The sequence below is a fragment of the Cydia amplana genome, chromosome 16 (genome assembly GCF_948474715.1).
Source record: "Cydia amplana chromosome 16, ilCydAmpl1.1, whole genome shotgun sequence".
Classification (NCBI taxonomy): Eukaryota; Metazoa; Arthropoda; class Insecta; order Lepidoptera; family Tortricidae; genus Cydia; species Cydia amplana.
Window position 1 is genome coordinate 2,158,186 of NC_086084.1, and position 22,031 is coordinate 2,180,216.

Consider the following 22,031-nt stretch of genomic DNA (forward strand, 5'->3'; position numbering starts at 1 on the left):
GTTTACTAAAATAAAATCATAAATGCAGATAATTAGATAGTGCATATATTTGTTATTTACAATATAATATGCCACTTGTTAATGTAAATTAGTGTACTGTTCTGGATGAATATGACATACCTGTGTAATTTTTTTGATTGGTATATATTGTACAATATACATATTAAAAATAAAACAACTGATATTTGGGTGTTTATTTAATTTAAAGGTAAATAAGATAAGGGTCACTTTTCGACTTGGTTGCGTTGTACACGTACATAAACCGCCATAGGCTTGGAGGATATAATCAAACGGAGACGCCATGTCTGTAATTTTCTGTACAAAACAGTCTGCCGATTTTTGCGGGGGAGGGGAACGTCAAATGTATGCGTAACGTAAAAATAGCCATGTCAGATAAACGTCAGTCCATACATTGTGTATGACCGTTGGCCGCCTATTTTCGACAGAGGGGAAAGCCTGTTAATGGCTACTCCGTTTAGTTGTATCCTCCAAGGCCATAGGTAAGTATTGTCTGAAAAGATACTACCTACTACGAACGCCTTATATTGGGCAAGATTTAATCCTGCAACAAACATGTATGGATTAGGTAGATATTGCGAAAGAACGGCGATATAATCAAGGCTCTTAATACTGTTTAAAAGGTTTACCTTTGTAAATAGTCACAACTGATTGCTGAAAATATTAGACATGTGGGCCTATGGACGGTTGTTGGATAGATTTAGGCATACGTTTTAATTTTATTTATGCCTTTTAACCCTAAAACAAAAAAACTGAACATAATCTTAAAAGTTCGAAAGAGTTCTTCCAATACTTGTCATAACCTCAATTTTTAGTAATGTTTACCATCAACGAGCATGATTGTACATTGTAGGCCCCTTAGCTTTGCTTATTCTTATTTAATGTATTGGTATTTAATGGTGACAGCAGAAATATCTCTTGAAACAGAAACGATTCAGAATGAAAACCAAATGAAAACAAATAAGGTGACGGCTGTCATTCACGATCCACATTCCACAGATAAAACACAGATGACACGCGTTTTGGAATTATTTGAACACAGTGTTGCTAACCCGCGATTTTTCAAATTTGCCGCCTTTTACTACTGACAAGATTTGGTTGACGGACTTTAGATGGTATATATATATATAGATGGTCAACCAAATCTTGTCGGGTCAACCAAAACCAAATTTTCTATGAGAAGATATCCCTTCGCGCCTACATTTTTCAAATTTGCCGCCTTTTTCTACTGTCAAGATCTGGTTGACCAAGTAGTATATATATAGCCCAGCATAGACCACAGACCATATAGACTGTCAGTGTCAGACAGGATATTATTATCACGTCACGTTGACAGGTTGAGACTATGATAATTGATATTATCTCAATTATCTGTACTGTAGCATTAGAAGTAAAAATTTATGATAAATCGTAGAACAACAAACTTGTGAGAATACAAGAGCAAATAATTTAGTGACTTAGTCAATCAATCTCTACAAAATGTTAATGGCGGTTCCGCTTGTTGGGTTCTTGTGTTCAATAGGGGCTGTAATATGCGTCTCCAGCCCCGTCGAAGAAGAGCTCGGGAGCGGCCGATACGTGATCGAAGGCCGAGTGTTCCCCGCTGACGAGCCTAACGTGGGCACTTGGCAGGTGGACACGCGCATCCACGTCAACGGAGGCGAGTACATCGGCTTCCTACGCGATGACGGGTCTTTCATCATACACAATGTACCTTCGGGTTCCTATATCGTCGAAGCCGTCCACCCGGACTACATGTACGAACCCGTGCGCGTTGAAATCAACTCTAAAGGCAAATACCGCGCCAGGAAAGTCAATTTCGTGCAAACTTCACAAATAATACAAGTGCCTTACCCGTTGCGCATGAAGGTATTATCCAAATTCAGATATTTCCAAGTCCGCGAACAATGGAGGCTGACCGACTTCCTGTTCAACCCTATGGTGATCATGATGGTTCTCCCGCTCCTGCTGATCATGGTTCTGCCTAAAATGATGAACGATCCGGAGACCAAAGAAGATTTGAAGCAGATTAGCAATTTGGCGAAGATGGGTGAGATGCCGGAGATGTCAGAAATGTTTACCAACTTGTTTAGCGGAGGTGCCCCCAAACCTACTGCTAAAGCTAAGCAGATCAAGAAGAGGCAATAGATTCATTAATTTATCATGAATTATTGTGTAGTTTTCTTGCTGAATAAAATAGTAATCATTTTAAAATGACCCTTATTTATAAATACAGTGATCCAGTTATTCTATAATATTTAGCTTATTTGTGTATCTTTAGCAACAGAATCTTTAGTGGTCTGATATTGTCTTTGGAAAAGTGTTAAGTTATTTTTGCTTACACCAGTTTCTTTTTTCTGCTAAGTACTCATATACTTGGGAAAAACATTTCACACTGTCCATCCAAATTTGATTATAAAAACCAAGTAAGTTCTAGCAGATTTACGTCTAGTAATTTTGTTTGGCTGTGGTTAATTTCCTTTGATATTTAAGTTGTAAACTGGTGTCATTACAATTATGTAAAATTCACTTGCTATAAAATGCAATTCGTCTAAGTTAATAAAAGTTTCGGTTTCGGCAAAAAAACATGTTTTGGTGTTTCAGTCGGACACTATGACTTGTAGTCCTGTGTATTACAAATTCTTGTTGACAATTACTGTATGGATCTTATTTTTATGGAAAGGGATACCACAATGTAAATATTCAGGGGGAAGTTTTGAATTGTAAACAAACACACATGTTTAGATATTTGCACAAAGTTTTTATTTGGAAATAAATCTATGAAAATCTAAATTGAGATTTCATTCCTACTAACCATGTACGAGTTGTACAACCTAAATAGACACAAATACATATAAAAAATAATAAAAAATCAGTCATTGGTAATTTGGACGGAAACTACTTAAGTAACATTATGAAGCTTGAGATTCATTCCATAATATGTTATTAAATATATTTTATATTTGACGAGATACACCTGGACGGGAGATTACATTTTGTACATCAACTTTGAATTACAACATACCATGTTTATTTTATATTGTCTTTAGTTTGATTAGAATTTTTACATAAATGATCACAAACAATCTACCTAATTTATGTCTATTATAACTCCGTAATTTTAATTCTCTACAAAAATATTTTGTGATTTAATTTTATTTTCATACAAAACTAACAAGGCAATGTTATTGACATGTGATTCAGTATTGCAATGTTTTCTTTCGTCATAATGACAAAGGGAAAATAATAAAAGAATTCTTACATCTAGGCATACATACTAAGATCTAAAATTATATACATACACGTTTAATTGGTTGTAATGCCATCCATTTTTTGTCCAAAAGGCAAGGTTGCATTTTATGCTACATATTAAAAATAATTTAAACCATTTCTCTCTATTTAGAAGTTTTAGAATGATCAATTCAGATATGTTGCAGTATATTAAGATATAAAAGATATCTGGAGACTACGTTAAAATGAAAGAAAATAAATAAATAAATGCAGACAGCACCAACGAAACGAACATCGGCAGAACAAAAGACAAGTATAAAAGTTATAACCTACAACTAAAATGATTAAAATTTGATAATGTGTGAAAAACGGGAAGTTCAAGATGTCGATGGCCGTGAAAAAACATTCACGTTGACTGGTATGTACAGATGTACTATCACGCTCCACGATTGTTAAGCAATTTAGGGTCCTAGCTAAATTGGTTGTTCAATACTTACGCTATGGAATGCCCAATTTAGCTAGAAGCCTAAATGGCTCAACAGCCACGGAGCGTGAACAAGAAAGTACAAACTAAGCCTAGTCTGATTTAGTCTAACTACTAAATATTTTGGAATGAATAGGACAAGGTCAGGTAATAGACAGTTTGCTATATTTCTTACGTCTACAAAGACAGGTGCAGGAAAAAGAAAATGAAATGTCTTTTTTTATAGGAACACTTTTAGACAAAAGTATACTGAAGGCATAGTTTAGTACAGCAAAAGCAAATTTAAAACATACAATTGTTAAGTTAATATCAAACGGTGGTTAATAAAAATCATCTAAACTATACAATAACAAAGAGATTCTACTCTAAACTACCAGTAATCAAAGGTCATAAATGCAGTTCATAGTCATATTAAAACAACTGCCTTGGTACTTTCAGCTGCCAATACATATGACAGAATAATATGTTGATATTGATATGGTTGTAATCTTAAATCTATATTTTTTTACATAAAATGTTACACGTTAACATAAAGGAAAATAAGTACAGTATTGGTGATGTTTTAATGGACGATGAAAATATAAGCAGTACTTTTTTAATTATACATAAACTACTTGAGATTCAAATACAGTCAAAACAGGCACAGAATACAGACAATTAATTCACTGGAGCTAAGTTAAGTATTCAAACATGCATAAGATACCATCATGAAATATTTTAGTAGTGCTATATCATTTGTAAAAAATCTTCAATTTTACTGATAGATCCTATCAGCAGTTAATAGTATAGTTTATGGGGAGGTAGCCAACAAATGTTTATCCTTGACGACTATAAAACATTATTTTCGAGCTTAATCATACAAAAGTCTTTCATATAAAAGGGATATATTTCTCTAATTAGAACATTTCACCTTCACGTACCAAACTACTATATCGGATCTTATTTACTGTCGATCACATTCAAGTGGAAACACTCTAAATAACATGTTCTAAAAAACACTTAGGGCCACTTGCGCGTTCCAGGGTTAGCCAAGTAGCTCGAAGTTATCCTTTATAGTATAAACGGTTAACTTCTCTCTCTAACTTCGAGTTAACTTATCACATTCATTGCCACCCAGCCAAAGAAGACATCCGCGTCAGGCCACAAAAATTTCGTCATATAAAGCTGTAGTACCACGATCCCGACTATCGGATCGTCCGGCCTGGGAACGAAATCATAAAATACCCGATAGTCGGGTTTTCGGCAATCAATGTGTTATACGGTACAGTTTAACCCTGTATAAACGGGTAACGCCGAGTTACTTTGCTAACGCTGGAAAGCGCTAGTGGCATTTTAACCATTGATAAACAATAGTTATTTGTACAACAAGAGATCAAAGTTTGATATTTCTTGGAGTGCTTATTTTGAGTCCCGTGCAAGCAAAAGATTCTATAGTAGATTCTAATTTTAATTTAGAATCTTGAGCGTAGTAAGGGACTCAAAAGCGCACGAGATGTAAATAACTTTGATCTCGTGTAGTTCACAAAACTTTTCACCTCAGCAGTGAGAACATATTAGAGAACCCGAAAAATGTATTCCTTCTTCATCACTTACCTCTATTCACTCATGTTTTCTTAAGATATACCAACAATTAAGTTTTCACCTCAGCAGCTCGAACAAGGGTACTTTGCTACTTAAAAACAGTGAGCAAAATCGCATTTTGCTCACTGAGTGAGCAAAGTCGCATTTTGCTCATTTTGTTTCACTCATTGTTTGCTCACTGTTTTTAAGTAGCAAAGTACCCTTGTTCGAGCTGCTGAGGTGAAAATGGTATATTATTTGATGGTGCAAGTACCTATATTTCCTATACGTGTTACGTGCCAATGCCCCGTATGTGTCTGGCCACAGTAAAGAGAGCGAGCAGTAGTGTGACTGCGGCGGCGGGTCGCGTCGCAGCGTTATATATGGAGCAGTATGGGCACTGCGAGGAGCCGCATACTTCGCAAATGTTGAGCAGGTACGTGGGTAACGCGTCGAAGATTGTCTCGTTATAGCGCTCTGAAAAGATCACTCATTATTTGGTGTATGGTTTTATTTGAAAAGATCACTCATTAGTGGTGTTCTTAGTCAACAATACTTCTTGAAATCGTACGCTAAAGTGGCTTACGTTGGTAGTGGTTGACGTTATACATACCGGGCGCGTAGTAGTCGTAGACTCGAATAGGCAGGAAGCGAGACATATTGGCAACCGGGAACCAGCGCTCGATCGTGAAGTTTACACACGTCATCTCAGAGTCCAACTGCAGACAAACATTACGTTATAAATTTAACATAATACATAAGTTACACAATTTAACCTTTTCCACGCCGTGTCAAACACAAAAGCTGTCACTCAGACGCCACATCATTGAAGTGATGTTGAACTTTATGTATATGCACGTAGGTCGATGTTGCTCTGTGGTCTGTGACCGATTAATCGGTCTTTGGCGTTGAACCTACGGTGCGGATATATCGGTCATTGGCGTCCAAAAGGTTAAACGATAACTATCGCTTTTAACTCTTTTAACGTCACGCCTATCGTGCGCGGCGCGTCATCGTGAACTTTGTCGAAATGCATAAAGTCTGATATTGAGATATAGCCGCGCGCGCCCGACTACTACGGCTAGACACCAAAATAGGTGTGGCCCGCATGTACTTGTAGCGACGCGACGAAATCGTGGAGTGAGCCACGCCTGACACTGGTTCCAAGATAGGCTGAGAGCACTGACGAAGTGTCCAACTGTCCACGGTCGTCACGTCCCTCAGCCTCATGGATACGACAAAGAAGACCCAGCAGAAATCAATTTGTAAATGACGTCAGTGGACATGATATTTCGCACAGAACCCAGGGTATATGTTGAAATCTCTCTTCGACATAACGTGGGGACTAGACTGTATAATTGTATATGTCGGAAGCAGGGATGTTGCGGATGCAGATTTTTTGACATCCGCGGATGCGGATTTTTAAAGGCTCACATACGCGGATGCGGATGTCAAGATTAGGTACTTAGAAAACGTCAAATATTACATTTTTAGTATTTTTTATTAAAAAAAACCAAACGTTTAGTATTTGAGCAAGAATATAGGTGCGTTATATTTAATAAACAGTAACTTCGCCGACTTTTCTGGATCTAGACGATTTCGTTGTAGGTAATGACGAAATTACCTAGCACTTACGCCGCCGCTAAGACGTTCCTGTACCGACTTGTTCGACATCCGCATCCGCATAAGCTCCGCATCGATTTTATGCGGATGCGGATGTTCGCAACATCCCTGGTCGGAAGTACTCACGTAGTCGAAGTAGAATAGCAGCTGTGTGGGCAGATACTTGGCTCGCTGGAGCAAGGCCACCCGTCGGGACAGCACGTACGCGTCCAGCCGCTGCTGCTGGATCATGTAGCCGGTCGGGATAGCCACATCCAGCACCGCCATGCCGGAGAGGGGGGGGACTCTTCTAGGTAACAAGTACTCACGTAGTCGAAGTAGAATAGCAGCTACACAGCTGCACCAAGTACCAAGCGCCACATCCAGCACCGCCATGCCGGAGAGGGGGGGGGACTCTTCTAGGTAACAAGTACTCACGTAGTCGAAGTAGAATAGCAGCTGTGTGGGCAGATACTTGGCTCGCTGGAGCAAGGCCACCCGTCGGGACAGCACGTACGCGTCCAGCCGCTGCTGCTGGATCATGTAGCCGGTCGGGATAGCCACGTCCAGCACCGCCATGCCGGAGCGGGGGGACTCTTCTAGGTACGTCCAGCTAAACAAATATAGCTGGTCAACCAAATCTTGTCAGTAAAAAAAGGCGCGAAATTCAAATTTTCTATGGGACGATATCCCTTCGCGCCTACATTTTTCAAATTTGCCGCCTTTTTCTACTGTCAAGATCTGGTTGACCAAGTATAACACATTTGACATTTTTAACCTGTGTCCCTAGTGTGTTACGAGTTCCTAGTTACTATAATAAACATCTCTCCGAAATAGATTGCTTTCAAAATTCAAAAACCATAGTTAAACGTAAGTTGTTTTAGTACCTAAGTACTGATAGCAGTTTTTTCTATCTGATATGTCTAGATGCATAACATAATTTATAATTTATGAACCTCCAGGTCTTTTTTATTGTACCTTTTGTTGCAGTACATCTTTTGTGTTGTATTTTTGATATGTTTATATGACTGTTTGGTTTTCTAAATAAAATAAAATAAAAAATAAAGTGTTCGACTTGGTTTGACGACGCCGTAATTGAAAACACGCTTTAAAATAAAAATCTAGTACGTTGATTTGATAGTGCACCAAACTTTCTATCGAGACATTGAAATCTGTAAAATTATGCTTGTATGAAAACGTTGACAGTTCGTTAAAGTTGATCAGTTCATTTATTGCTGGTTGATGGAGTGTAATGCAATCCATAAACCGCGTTAGAACTGCATAATTTATCTTAACGTTTCTAGAAATTACCAAATGAATTCCTCTACAAATTCACTAAGTGTATAAAAAGGCACGCCTTTTTTAACTATAGACATGCTTCGCCCGAGGCATCAAGCCGCGCGTGCGCTTGCCTCGCGCGGCAACTTCCATGCGAGGCATGCTGTCTTCCGATTTGTTTGACAGTTGACCGATTGTGAGATTCATATACGAACCTAGCACAGGCCTGGTACTCGATGTGCGACTGGTTCCGCCCGTAGAAGTGCGCGTGCGCCACTAGCGAGAAGGCCCTCGCGGGCGGGTCGGTCTGGTATAAAAAGGCACGCCTTTTTTAACTATAGACATGCTTCGCCGAGGCATCAAGCCGCGCGTGCGCTTGCCTCGCGCGGCAACTTCCATGCGAGGCATGCTGTCTTCCGATTTGTTTGACAGTTGACCGATTATGAGATTCATATACGAACCTAGCACAGGCCTGGTACTCGATGTACGACTGGTTCCGCCCGTAGAAGTGCGCGTGCGCCACTAGCGAGAAGGCCCCCGCGGGCGGGTCGGTCTGGTATAAAAAGGCACGCCTTTTTTAACTATAGACATGCTTCGCCCGAGGCATCAAGCCGCGCGTGCGCTTGCCTCGCGCGGCAACTTCCATGCGAGGCATGCTGTCTTTCGATTTGTTTGACAGTTGACCGATTGTGAGGTTCATATACGAACCTAGCACAGGCCTGGTACTCGATGTGCGACTGGTTCCGCCCGTAGAAGTGCGCGTGCGCCACTAGCGAGAAGGCCCTCGCGGGCGGGTCGGTTTGGAAGCGGGGGATGTCCACGTTGTACGTGACGGACATCTGCAGGATCGCGTAGCCGGCGCCTCGGGCCGCCACCTTCACTGTTCCCCAGGCTTCTGGGATCTGGTAGAAAAAAATAATTGTTGTCAACTATACTGCCCCCCTAAGGCCCACTTGCACCATCCCACTAACCCGGGGTTATGCGTTTAAACCGTTTACTCAGTGTCAACTTGTACTGGTAACCATGGAAACACCAGGTTTAACTGGTTAACCCCGGGTTAGTGGAATGGTGCAAGTGGGCCTAAGCCAAGTAGCGCTATCTCAAAAACAAATGATTTTGAAAATGGAATTCTCAGCTATAGAAACTAAAGTATAAGTTAGCAACGAATTTTGTTTTGAGATAGCGCTTTTCGGCTTAGCAGGGCAGTATACTTCGTATTTAGAGTTAAATTCGTCTTCTCTTTCTAATACGTGAATATTAACTTCCAATCCCCATTTCACCTCTTTAGAAGCAATAGCGAGGAAAACTATAGTTTGTTTTTTTTAGCATTAGAAAGAACTTGCAAGAAGGTAAGCGATCTTGACATGTCTTTTAATTGAAAAACGCTTTTTAAAAATCAAAAACTATTACTTATATAATACAGAAGAATATAAATGATCATATTAGATTCATAATTGTTACATATTTGCCGTAACTTATTTTTAAAATGTGTTTTACAATTAAAAGACACATCAAGATTGTTTATTACCTTATTTCTAATGCTAAAAAAATGAACTATAATAAAAGTAAAAAGTAAATTTTTTTTTTTTTTAATCTGGCAATTACATATGTATCAATTTTGTGGATCACACTAGGCTAAGCCTGTCCCGTGACTCCACGTTTACGCATTATGTTAAGAGCCATTAAATATGTAATATAATGAAGCGATTCTATTGGTTTTTAACAAACATATGCCTCGCTACACATCGTCGCTGATCTCTGGTGGAAACGCAGCCTAAAATGGTATAAATTCGGACATAAAAAGTATCCTGTGTCCCATGTCATAAGTTCGTCAAATTACATAACAAATATTTGCGTGATCAGGCGGGATCACACAGAACGAGTCGCGTCACAGAAATTTCTTTGCGAGGCGACTTCTAGTTTGTGGCCTTACCTATTAGATAGACACAGAACGAGCCGCCTCGCAAGGAAATTGCCGCGCGAAGCAGCTCGGTCGGTGGAGACGTGCCTGGCCCGAGGCAACACGGCCGAGGCCCAAATATAGTGGGGCAGTGATGTAGGCACAGACAAGACATCCTCTAGACTGAGCTTAGTAACGCTACCCCCTCTGCCACTTATACGGTAGTTTTACTCCATTTTCGAGTCAATCCCGTGCCGTGATTGGTCCGTGTCTTTGAACGCACCAATCACGGCACGGGATTCGCTCACCTCGTCCCCCCGCACCCCCGTATTTTTGGCAGCATCGGTTTCATGAAATAATTGCTCTAAACTCAAGTCTAGAGGATTCCTAGTCTATGGATGTAGGTACCATAGAGAAAAAACTACATAGAGTGCTCACTCCATACATCAGTTTTAGTAACAAAAAGACTATTAGCATCTAGCATCGAGTAGCGGAACTATCAGTACTGCTACTTGACAATAGATGGTAGCACCGACCGGAAAGTCTTATGCTGTTGAGATAAGACTTTCCGGTCGGTGCTACATCTATTGTCAAGTAGCAGTACCGATAGTTCCGCTACTCGATGCTAGATGTAAACACTGAAATTAATAGTCTGAACTGATGTATGGAGTGAGCACTCTTGTCTTTATTTCTCTATGGTAGGTACTCACGTCGATGTACTGCATGACGGCGAGGTTGTTGTTCTCGACGTGGAGCACCCGCGAGGCGCCCTGGAGCGCCACGGCCTCCACGGTGACGGTGAGCGCGGACACGTCGCGCAGCCGCTTGCGGTTGGTATACTCGATCAGCGCGCGCAGGGCCACGTACGTGTCCTGTGCGTTACATAACATTAACTTAAGATTACAATCATTCATTGGGAAATCAACTGTTCCACACACAATCAAAATAAATAGTTGCCTCCATTCATCAGGTCACGACGGGCGAGATGACTGCGACGTTGAACGGCTAAAAAACGGCCTAAAATAGGCTAGTAAAATCAAAGAAGAAAAATACATTAAATAAATCTGACTGAACATGTTTTGTGCTTTCAATGGTTTTAAAACCGGCAAAAACCATGCAAAACTAATTAAAAGTGGGTGGATTTAAATGGGATCAAAGGCATTTCTCAAACTAACTTATAAGATAAGGTAACAAATCGTTTTGCAGAAGTATCTAATATGTCTGCTAAGGAAACCAGCTTATTGTACGGTCAACTTATATGAGATCCCTAGATCCCTTGTCACTCTGACAAGGAACGCGAAGTGGCACAGAAATCGAATTCCTTGACTGTATACCTGAAAGGCCCAGCCATCGTGGCGGCGATAATGTATGAGTCGTGTACAACCAGCAATCTTAGCTGACCATTGATCATAGACTAGGAATCCTCTAGACGGAGTTTAGACCAATTATTTCATGAAACCGATGCTGCCAAAAATACTGGGGTGCGGGGGACGAGGTGAGCGAGTCCCGTGCCGTGATTGGTCCGTTCCAAGACACGGACGTCACACAAAGACACTTACTCGAAAATGGAGTATATATTTGTGGCAGAGGGGGTAGCGCTACTATGCTCAGTCTAGAGGATGTCTTGTCTATGCCATTGATAAACCTATCTTTGCCATAAGGTTTAGGTTTACTATTGTATGTTACCTGAGTGGAAGCCCAGCCCCCGTCCGTAAGCCTCATAGAATTGAGCCACATGACGATAGCTTCGTTGTCGTCCTGATGGTCCATACACGTGAGCAGCGCGTACGCGGTGGCCGCGATGTTATACCAACACATACAAACAGCAACACCCTCTGAGTTTGCACCTTATGCCTTTGCGTTAAGGTTTACTATATGTTACCTGAGTGGAAGCCCAGCCCCCGTCCGTAAGCCTCATAGAGTTGAGCCACATGACGATAGCCTCGTTGTCGTCCTGGTGGTCCATACACGCGAGCAGCGCGTACGCGGTGGCCGCGATGTTGTACGAGTCGTATTTGTACGGCAGCCGCGGCAGGAAGAACGGCTTCTGGTTCTCCATCTTGAAGGGGGGCTGCGGGACGCGCTCTTTGCCCCAGTATACTAGTCCACCTGTGAATCATATATCTATGTAATGGTGCGTTATAAAATTACTAGCGACCCGCCCCGGCTTCGCACGGGTTAACAAATTATACATAAACCTTCCTCTTGAATCACACTATCTATTAAAAAAAAGCGGCCAAGTGCGAGTCGGACTCGCCCATGAAGGGTTCCGTATTTAGGCGATTTATGACGTATTAAAAAAAAACTACTTGCTAGATCTCGTTCAAACCAATTTTCGGTGGAAGTTTACATGGTAATGTACATCATATATTTTTTTTAGTTTTATCATTCTCTTATTTTAGAAGTTAGGGGGGGGGGACACACATTTTACCACTTTGGAAGTGTCTCTCGCGCAAACTATTCAGTTTAGAAAAAAATGATATTAGGAACCTCAATATCATTTTTGAAGACCTATCCATAGATACCCCACACGTATGGGTTTGATGAAAAAAAAAATTTTGAGTTTCAGTTCGAAGTATGGGGAACCCCAAAAATTAATCGTTTTTTTTCTATTTTTGTGTGAAAATCTTAATGCGGTTCACAGAATACATCTACTTACCAAGTTTCAACAGTATAGTTCTTATAGTTTCGGAGAAAAGTGGCTGTGACATACGGACGGACAGACAGACGGACAGACAGACATGACGAATCTATAAGGGTTCCGTTTTTTGCCATTTGGCTACGGAACCCTAAAAACCGCATCAAAATCCGTTGCGTAGTTTTAAAGATCTAAGCATACATACAGACAGACAGACAGCGGGAAGCGACTTTGTTTTATATTATATATGTAGTGATACCAATAGATGATGATGTATTTGACGACTGGTCTGGCCTAGTCGGTATTGACCCTGCCTGTGAAGCCGATAGTCCTGGGTTCGAATCCCGGTAAGGGCATTTATTTGTGTGATGAGCACTGATTTTGTTCCTGAGTCATAGATGTTTTCTATGTATTTAAGTTATATATATGTATGTAGTTTTAATTTTATTTAGGTTATTTTATTGTTACTTTATGTTGTTTATGTTATTACATACATAATTATATTTCAAAACATAATTCTAAATACAGTCATATTCCACACATGTCATACAGTCATATTCCACACATGTGTATATGTATTATATACATCGTTATCTAAGTCTATATTTGTATAAGTGAGTGAACACAAGCCTTCTTGATCTTCCATGGGACTTAGTCAATTTATGTAAAAATGTCCTATAATATTTATTTCACCTCGCTGGAGGCCCTCGAGCAGCCCGTAGGCGTGCCTTGGCTCCGCATAGGGCCGAAGGCGCGGAGCGCCCTGCAGACACGCCCAAATACGCGAGGCCGAAGGCCGAGCTGCGGGAGTGCAGGTACTGTAGGTATGTATACCTTCACCTCGCTCGAGGCCCTCGAGCAGCCCGTAGGCGTGCCTTGGCTTGGCTCCGCGTAGGGCCGAAGGCGCAGAGCGGCCCGCAGGCACGCCCAAGTACGCGACGCCGAAGGCCGAGCTGAGAGAGTGCAGTGCTTCCAGGCGTTCCAGACCCTGGTACTGTAGGTATGTATACCTTCACCTCGCTCGAGGCCCTTGAACAGCCCGTAGGCGTGCCTTGGCTCCGCATAGGGCCGAAGGCGCGGAGCGGCCCGCAAGCACGCCCAAGTACGCGAGGCCGAAGGCCGAGCTGAGAGAGTGCAGTGCTTCCAGGCGTTCCAGACCCTGGCCCTGTATGCATACCTTCAGCTCGCTGGAAGGCCCTGAGCAGCTTGTAGGCGTGCTCGGAGCTGGAGGCCTTGGCCACGGTGAGCGCGTAGGCCACCACGGCCATGGAGTAGGGGTCGCCGAACTCCTGCAGCAGCTTCAGGTGCTGCTCCAGCCACGACACGGCGCGCTGCTGCGCCTGCGACACGCGGGCCGAGAGACCCTGGGGGCAACACCACGTTCAATACAAAAAAAAACATAGTAAATATATTAAAAACGGGTCACTCACGTATTTTAAGTCGACAAACGCTCGACATGTTTCACTTCGTACCGAGAAGTGTCATCAGGAGCTTGCGTTTACGGTGACGGACCGGCGCAGACGGCGGCGGCGTTTGTCGGCTTAAAATACGTGAGTGACCCGTTTTTAATATATTTACTATGTCTTTGTCTCACGGAAGTTTTGTTTTAAAAAAAAAAACAAAAAAATTATCACAAAATTCACAAATCACGTGAGATTTCGAAGTCAGCGGCCGATTTTTCTGATCTAGAATAAGCGTAAGCTTTAATTCTAGATCTGGGGTTTTTCTATAAATACTAAAAACACCGTTTATGGGAAAAATACGTACTTAACCAAAAGGTTCACCATAAGAGTAAAATCAAAAATAGTTCAAAAACTGGCTCAAGCTAATTTCTTTTTCTGTTTCTTCTGACTCTTACCTCTCTGACACCAATGTCCTTGAGGTTCTTGACGGTTTCGAGAGTGATGACTACTTGAGCAGTCAACGTGATGTTCCGTTGTAGTATTATTGTGTTGTTTATCTGAGAACAAATATAATTGTTTAAATAATTGGCGGAATGACAGAGTCACATTATGTCGTACGCCGAAAGGCCCACCATGGCACAGAATAAATAATAGTACTAGGTACAGAAGATTCACTCTCTAACAAAACGCGTTTATTACGACAAATATGACCGCTAGGTGGCGCAAGCGCGAGCAGGCGTCCGTTCCATAGCGCTGCGCGGCAACTACTATGGCTAGACACCAATATTGGTGTGGGCCTCATGTCCTTGTAGGTACTTGTAGCGACGCGACGCAATCGCGGAGTGAGCCACACCTGACCATGGACCTATTACCTAAACTGACACCTTATGTAACCCATGATGACGAAATAAATGAATCCTAGAATCTTTGAAACATGGTTTTTTGGTTTGCATTATTTAAATATCCACTTTTAATAAACTTATAGGAAACGTGCATGAACTGTAGGGGGCAGGAGCCCCTTGGTTATTGGCATACGTAAGGTGTAAATGTCAAGTTTAAGTTTCCGATTTAGGCCACAAGATGACAGAACATCCAATGAACAAGCGAGCGTGCGTGCACTGTAGGAGGCAGCACCTGCTTTGGCGTAAAGTGTCAATGTTAAGTTTAAGTTTCCGATTTAGGTTACAAGATGGCAGACCCTCCAACGCGTACGGTCCCATATACTTGTGGTATATGTACTTGGGGGTAGACGCAACTAGGTATGTAAATGTTAGGTGGGTAGATAATCCAAAAATCAGTTCTGTAATAAACGCCGTATGAACGACGCCGTGTTCCGTTACTTCATCCCCTAAACAACCCCCGTATACCATATTGGCGACGATTTCGAGTCTACGCGAAGTTTAACAGTGTCATTTACAAGTAAATATGGCCATCGGTAAATTAGAAGTGTTTAATGTTGAGTCGGACAGCTGGTCGACTTACGTGGAGCGGTTGGAGCAATATTTCGTTGTCAACGAAACAAAGGAAGAACACAAAGTGCCTACGTTGATAACGGTTATGGGAAATCAAGCCTACGAGCTATTAGTAACCCTGTGTACACCCGATAAACCGGCAAGTAAAAAATTCGCGGAGTTAGTGAAAGTGATGAGCGGCCATTTGCAACCGAAACCGAGTTTGTTAGCAGAGCGATACCGGTTTCGTAACAGGAAACAAAAGACTGGCGAATCGGTTGCGGATTTTGTTGCAGAACTCAAAAAGTTAGCAAAGCATTGCGTCTTTGGGACCCAGCTGACAGAAAGTTTAAGAGATCAGCTAGTGTGTGGGCTTTGTGATGAAACAATACGGCAGCGGTTGTTTACCGAAGATAATATTTCGTTTGACCGGGCATTACAAGTGGCGGTAGCGATGGAGGCAGCGCAGACAAACGCAGCGGCAGTAGTGGAGGGTCGGGCAAAAGGCTTGGAAGGCAGCCCGAGTACGTCGAGTGGTTGTCATGCGGTATCAGAGCAATCATGGCGCGGCAGGAGAGCGATGACGTCATACCGAGCGACCAACAACAAGGAGACGCGGCCTGGTAACAGCGCGCCGCAACCTTCGGGGTCCAGGCGCCAGGACCAGGCACCTCGAGGTTGGCGCCGTAACGAACAAACAGCACCACGCACTTCATCGGGGCCGGAATGTAGTGTTTGTGGTCGGCCGCATGACTCATCGAGTTGTAAATTTGCAAATTATGTTTGTCGCGTGTGCAATCAGCCGGGGCATTTGAAGAAGATGTGTCCTAGGTTACAAATGAGCGTTAGTACACACAAGAATGACGTTCAAGACGAAGCAAACAGCGATTTCAGCGATGAGGTACATTTCAATGTTTTTAATGTAAACGATATTTACCAGTGTAAACCGTTCATGTTGCCAATTAAATTAGAGGAAAAATTAGTCGAAATGGAAGTTGATACAGGAAGTGCCATTTCTTGTATAAATGGGGACTTGTATTTAAAATTGTTTTCCCATTTGCCATTGCATAATAGTGATATTATTATGTGTTATTATACCAATGAGAAAAGGCAACCGTTAGGAAAAATTTTAGTAAATGTCAGGTTTAAAAATGTATGCAAACCATTGGAATTGTATGTAGTAGATCAAGGCAAAGAACCGTTATTAGGGAGGAGATGGCTACGTGAGTTAGGGTTCAAATTGGAAGAGTTGTCATGTCATGACGTCGAGGTCACTGCACGATTTGATTTGAATGAACTTAATTCCAGATACCGTGAAGTATTTGCGGAGGGGCTCGGGCGGTACACGGGTGGCGAGGTGAGTCTGCGGGTGCGCGAGGGCGCGAGGCCCGTGTTCCTGCGCGCGCGACCGCTGGCGTACGCGCTGCGCGAGCCGGTGGAGCGCGCGCTGGAGCAGCTGGAGCGCGACGGCGTCATCACGCCGGTAGACTCGTCGGACTGGGCCACACCGATCGTACCCGTCGTCAAGACGGACGGAACCATTAGGGTATGTGGAGATTTTAAGTCTACGCTTAATAAATGCCTGGAGATAGATCGTTTTCCATTACCGAGAGTAGAGGATTTATTAACCAAGCTAAATGGAGGGGAAAAGTTTACCAAAATTGACTTGTCTCAGGCATATGCCCAGTTTGTTCTGGATGAGCGCTCTAGAGCTTATACAGTTATCAACACACATCGAGGGTTGTATAGGTATAATAGGTTAATTTACGGATTGTCCGCGAGTCCTGGCATTTTCCAGCGAAAGCTGGAACAGATGTTTGCCGATCTTCCCAGAGTAGGAGTGTTCCTAGATGACGTTATTTTGACGGGAACGAATGACCAAGAGCACATAGAAACATTGCATAAAGTGCTAGGTAGGTTGCAGAAGTTTGGCTTAAAAATTAAAAAAGAGAAATGCAAATTTTTCGCCACGTCGGTCACTTATTTAGGATATGTAGTGGATAAAGAGGGCATCCATACAAATCCGGACAAAATAAAAGCTATCGAGCAGGTACCTACTCCTACTGGCGCAACAGAGTTGCGAGCGTTTTTAGGTATGGTCATGTATTATGCGAAATTCGTTAAAAATATAAGTTCCACGTTGGCACCTCTGTATGCGTTACTAAGAAAGGGAGTAAAATTTGAGTGGTCCGAACAATGCAGGGACGCATTTTGCGAGGTAAAAAAATTATTGGCAAGTAGTACCGTATTAGTGCACTATTCCCCGGGGTTACCGGTGGTACTGACCACGGATGCGAGTAGCGTGGGGGTAGCCGGGGTCATTTCCCATTTGATGCCGGACGGAAGTGAAAGACCGATTGCTTACGCTTCGCGGGTACTTAACGCGGCAGAACGCGGATATTCCCAAATAGATCGAGAAGCTTTAGCTATAATTTTTAGTGTGAAGAAATTCCATCATTATTTGTATGGCCGCAAGTTCCTCCTTAAGACAGATCATAAGCCTCTCGTTGCTATTTTTGGCCCAAAGTCGGGTATACCCGTGATGGCGGCTTCGAGAATGCAAAGGTGGGCGGTGATACTTTCGGGTTATGACTATGATATACAGTACGTTAATACCAGTCAAAATGGCGCCGATGCATTGTCGAGGTTGCCGCACAAGGGGGACGTTGGGGAGAAACAACCGGAGTGCACTTACCTTAATTTTGTTAATGATTTTTTACCTATCACTCACAAACAGGTTTGTGAGGAGGTAAAGAAAGATATATTATTGAGTAAAATCATTTTATACTTACAGTCAGGGTGGCCCTCCCACAACTCAAACGCCGATTTGCAACCCTATTTCATAAGAAAGAACGAGTTATACTTAGACTCTGGTTGCGTTATGTGGGGTTATAGGATTATTATTCCACCGGTGCTTAGGGAACAAATCCTTCAGGAACTACATGTAGGACACTTAGGGATAGTAAAAATGAAGGCCGTGGCCCGAAGCTACGTGTGGTGGCCCGGTATTGATGCCGACATTGAGGCGTGCTGCGCGGGTTGTCACACGTGCGCAGCGGAGGCACCGGCGCCGCCGCGCGCGCCGGTTATGCCGTGGGAGTACCCCGGGGAGGTATGGACGCGGGTGCACGTCGATTTTTTGGGTCCGTGGCATGGTAAAACTTTTTTGATTTTAATAGATGCGTCTTCTAAGTGGATAGAGGCTTTCTTAATGACAACCACTACAGGAGCGGCAGTACTAAAAGTGCTAAGGGAGATATTTGCACGTTTTGGCGTTCCTAAACAGGTAGTTTCGGACAACGGGCCTCCATTTACTAGCAGGGAGGTGGATACCTTCATGCGATATTATGGTATTACTCATACTTTTACACCCGCATACCACCCGGCATCAAATGGGGCCGCCGAAACAGCTGTTAAGTTGTGCAAAAGGGCGCTAAAAAAGGCAGTTAGAGATCAAGTAGATGTGGAAGAGGCTCTTCAGGAATATTTGATGGCATATAGGAATACTCCCCACAGCACAACGGGACAAACACCGGCCATGCTTCTCCAAAAGCGGGCATTGCGTTGCCGTCTGGACATGTTACGGCCTGGTCGCGGGCTCGAGCAGCGTGTGGAGGCGGCACAAGAAAGGCAGGTGCAGCAGGCGGGGGGTACCGATAGGGCGTTCCGGATAGGAGATCTTGTGTGGTTTAGGGATTACAGCTCGGGGGAGAAATGGCTTAAAGGGAAGGTGGATAGCTTGATAGGTTCTAGGACTGTGTTAGTGGTAAAGGAAAACGATTTATCAACTAGGTTTAAGAGGCATGTAGATCAAGTTAGAGCGCGATCACCAGTTTCCGCGTTGGCGTGGCCTGGTCCGATGGACCATCCTGGAATCACCCAACCACCGATACCACCCGTGCCGCCGTCAGTGCAGAGGCCTCGTCGGAATTTACCACCGGTCGATCATTACGGTGATCCTCTTTTATATTAGTGGACTGCCACTATTTATTTTTATATTCTTACTTATCGATTGTATTAAATAAGTTAAATAAGTGTTAATAACCCCTTACGGCATGTAAAAAAAAAATATCCATTTAAATTAGAACTTTAATAGCCTTAATTAATTAAAATTACAATCTAAATAATTAAATATCGTATCCGCCATATACCTATGGCTTAGTATGCGGTAAAGGGTTAAATAAGTTAAGTCTTTAGGTATAACATAATTTAAGTGTAAGGGTGTGGTATATGTACTTGGGGGTAGACGCAACTAGGTATGTAAATGTTAGGTGGGTAGATAATCCAAAAATCAGTTCTGTAATAAACGCCGTATGAACGACGCCGTGTTCCGTTACTTCATCCCCTAAACAACCCCCGTATACCATAATACTGACCACAGTTGCAGTATACCCAAACACATCCCTGACCCCTCCAATACCCACCATCTTCCGTATCTTCGGGTTGTCCTTGGGCACGTCGATGGTGGAGTTCTGGTTGCGGTCCGGCATCCACGTGACCTCGTAGAACGCTCTGCTGTTCCATCACCCATGATACTTGCGTGATCAACTGAATGATGGAATATAGTCACTGACCTCAGTTGCAGTTGACCCGAACACGTCCCTGACCCCTCCAATGCCCACCATCTCCCGTATCTTCGGGTTGTCCTTGGGCACGTCGATGGTGGAGTTCTGGTGGCGGTCCGGCATCCACGTGACCTCGTAGAACGTCTGGTGTTCCATCACCCATGATACTTGCGTGATCACCTGAATGATGGAATATAGTCACTGACCTCAGTTGCAGTAGACCCAAACACGTCCCTGACCCCTCCAATGCCCACCATCTCCCGTATCTTCGGGTTGTCCTTGGGCACGTCGATGGTGGAGTTCTGGTTGCGGTCCGGCATCCACGTGACCTCGTAGAACGCTCTGGTGTTCCATCACCCATGACATGATACTTGCGTGATCACCTGAATGATGGAATATAGTCACTGGCCTCAGTTGCAGTTGACCCGAACACGTCCCTGACCCCTCCAATGCCCACCATCTCCCGTATCTTCGGGTTGTCCTTGGGCACGTCGATGGTGGAGTTCTGATTGCGATCCGGCATCCACGTGACCTCGTAGAACGTCTGGTGTTCCATCACCCATGACATGACACTTGCGTGATCACCTGAATGATGGAATATAGTCACTGACCTCAGTTGCAGTAGACCCGAACACGTCCCTGACCCCTCCAATGCCCACCATCTCCCGTATCTTCGGGTTGTCCTTGGGCACGTCGATGGTGGAGTTCTGGTTGCGGTCCGGCATCCACGTGACCTCATAAAACGCGCCGGCCGGGGTCTGGTGCTCGAGCACCCAGGATACCGCCTGCGAGATTACCTAAAAGATGGAAGAGAAATATATTTCTGAAGGCTTCTAGAAAGGTTTAAAATTCGCGCCACAGGCACTTTGATGTAGAAGCAATTCCTATAATACCCAAAAAAATAAAAATAAAACTCAAACGAAGGGAACATATCTATTGTTAGTAGGTATACAATAAATTGTGTAAAAATATTTTCCATAATGTCAATATCCAGGGAGGAAAATGGAGACTAGACTTGTATCGAGAAGCTGTCTTAATTTACTTCTTTAATGTCATACTTACATCCGGGTCGATGTAGATGAAGTTCTCCCACTCGTTGAAGGAGGCGTCCTGGAAGATCTTGGCGCAGAACGAAGTCAGCCACACGCTCGAAGCTGATTGGTTCCTGTTCAAAATAGAAATTGATCAAATATTGGAACAAACGAACCTATATACGTCCCTCACAGGGCACAGACTTCACGCACAAGAGGACTTTTTTCACCTGCTAAGGGTAAAATATAAAATGATATTCCCATGGTATAATAATATACTCCGCCTGGTACTCTCTTCCGAGATTCGCGAATGACCTAACTGTCACTTGCCGACGTCATCATGCTGTTTACAGGTTCTCAAACTTTAAAATGTGGGAAAATTTTAACCAACGGTGAAAATTATTTTAACGGCATTAATTTTAAGTTATTCATGTAGAAACAGTAAAATAAAACAAATCTATACTGCACTTTTCACTCCTACTCTTACAGTTCCGAATAGAGCAGCCAACCATTTTCGTAACAAAACATTAATTACCAAACTTACGACGTGAAAAGTTTGGAAAACACTGCGACTGCTGACACTGAGCGAGAAGGAAATAAAAATTAACACGCGTTCGACAAGGATGACGGTCAGGGACAAAATGGCGGATTGTCAAATGTGACAGCGCTATCCTGTGTTGCCAGTAGTGTAAACAGAATTACCAGAACGTCTGAAATTTATTTCGTGAATCGGAAGATATTGTTAACGAATAATTAAAAATGACGTGTTATTGTAAAATTTAAGATAAAATACATATAAATGAAAATTATAAAATTATAAAGAAATATTTTAACTTATTAACCATAGATATAATGTACCCATGTAACATG

At 42.8% G+C, this 22,031-nt stretch overlaps 3 protein-coding genes across 3 annotated transcripts in view; 2 read left to right on the top strand and 1 right to left on the bottom strand.

Annotated features, from left to right (window-relative positions):
* The first annotated feature begins 1,395 nt into the window (after positions 1-1,395).
* On the top strand, positions 1,396-2,232 carry LOC134655246 (ER membrane protein complex subunit 7). Its single transcript, XM_063510694.1, has one exon. It carries the CDS (start codon positions 1,498-1,500, stop codon positions 2,164-2,166), a length of 669 nt encoding a protein of 222 aa, XP_063366764.1. The 5' UTR covers positions 1,396-1,497; the 3' UTR covers positions 2,167-2,232.
* Positions 2,233-5,552: 3,320 nt separating this feature from the next.
* The window catches only part of LOC134655424 (CD109 antigen), a 52,903-nt gene continuing 36,424 nt past the window's right edge, over positions 5,553-22,031 (bottom strand). Inside the window, exons 23-32 of the mRNA XM_063510891.1 lie at positions 21,193-21,295; positions 20,742-20,927; positions 14,570-14,671; positions 13,889-14,075; positions 11,956-12,182; positions 10,784-10,945; positions 8,882-9,075; positions 7,334-7,508; positions 5,907-6,012; positions 5,553-5,770 (exon numbers count right to left, since the gene is read on the bottom strand). Of these exons, the coding sequence (XP_063366961.1) occupies positions 5,586-5,770; positions 5,907-6,012; positions 7,334-7,508; positions 8,882-9,075; positions 10,784-10,945; positions 11,956-12,182; positions 13,889-14,075; positions 14,570-14,671; positions 20,742-20,927; positions 21,193-21,295 (1,627 nt within the window). The 3' untranslated portion in view covers positions 5,553-5,585. The remainder of the gene's footprint in view (positions 5,771-5,906; positions 6,013-7,333; positions 7,509-8,881; positions 9,076-10,783; positions 10,946-11,955; positions 12,183-13,888; positions 14,076-14,569; positions 14,672-20,741; positions 20,928-21,192; positions 21,296-22,031) is intronic.
* On the top strand, positions 15,410-20,071 carry LOC134655287 (uncharacterized). Its single transcript, XM_063510738.1, has 5 exons — positions 15,410-16,396; positions 16,874-17,111; positions 18,501-18,677; positions 18,852-19,518; positions 19,947-20,071. Exons 1-5 carry the CDS (start codon positions 15,540-15,542, stop codon positions 20,069-20,071), a joined length of 2,064 nt encoding a protein of 687 aa, XP_063366808.1. The 5' UTR covers positions 15,410-15,539.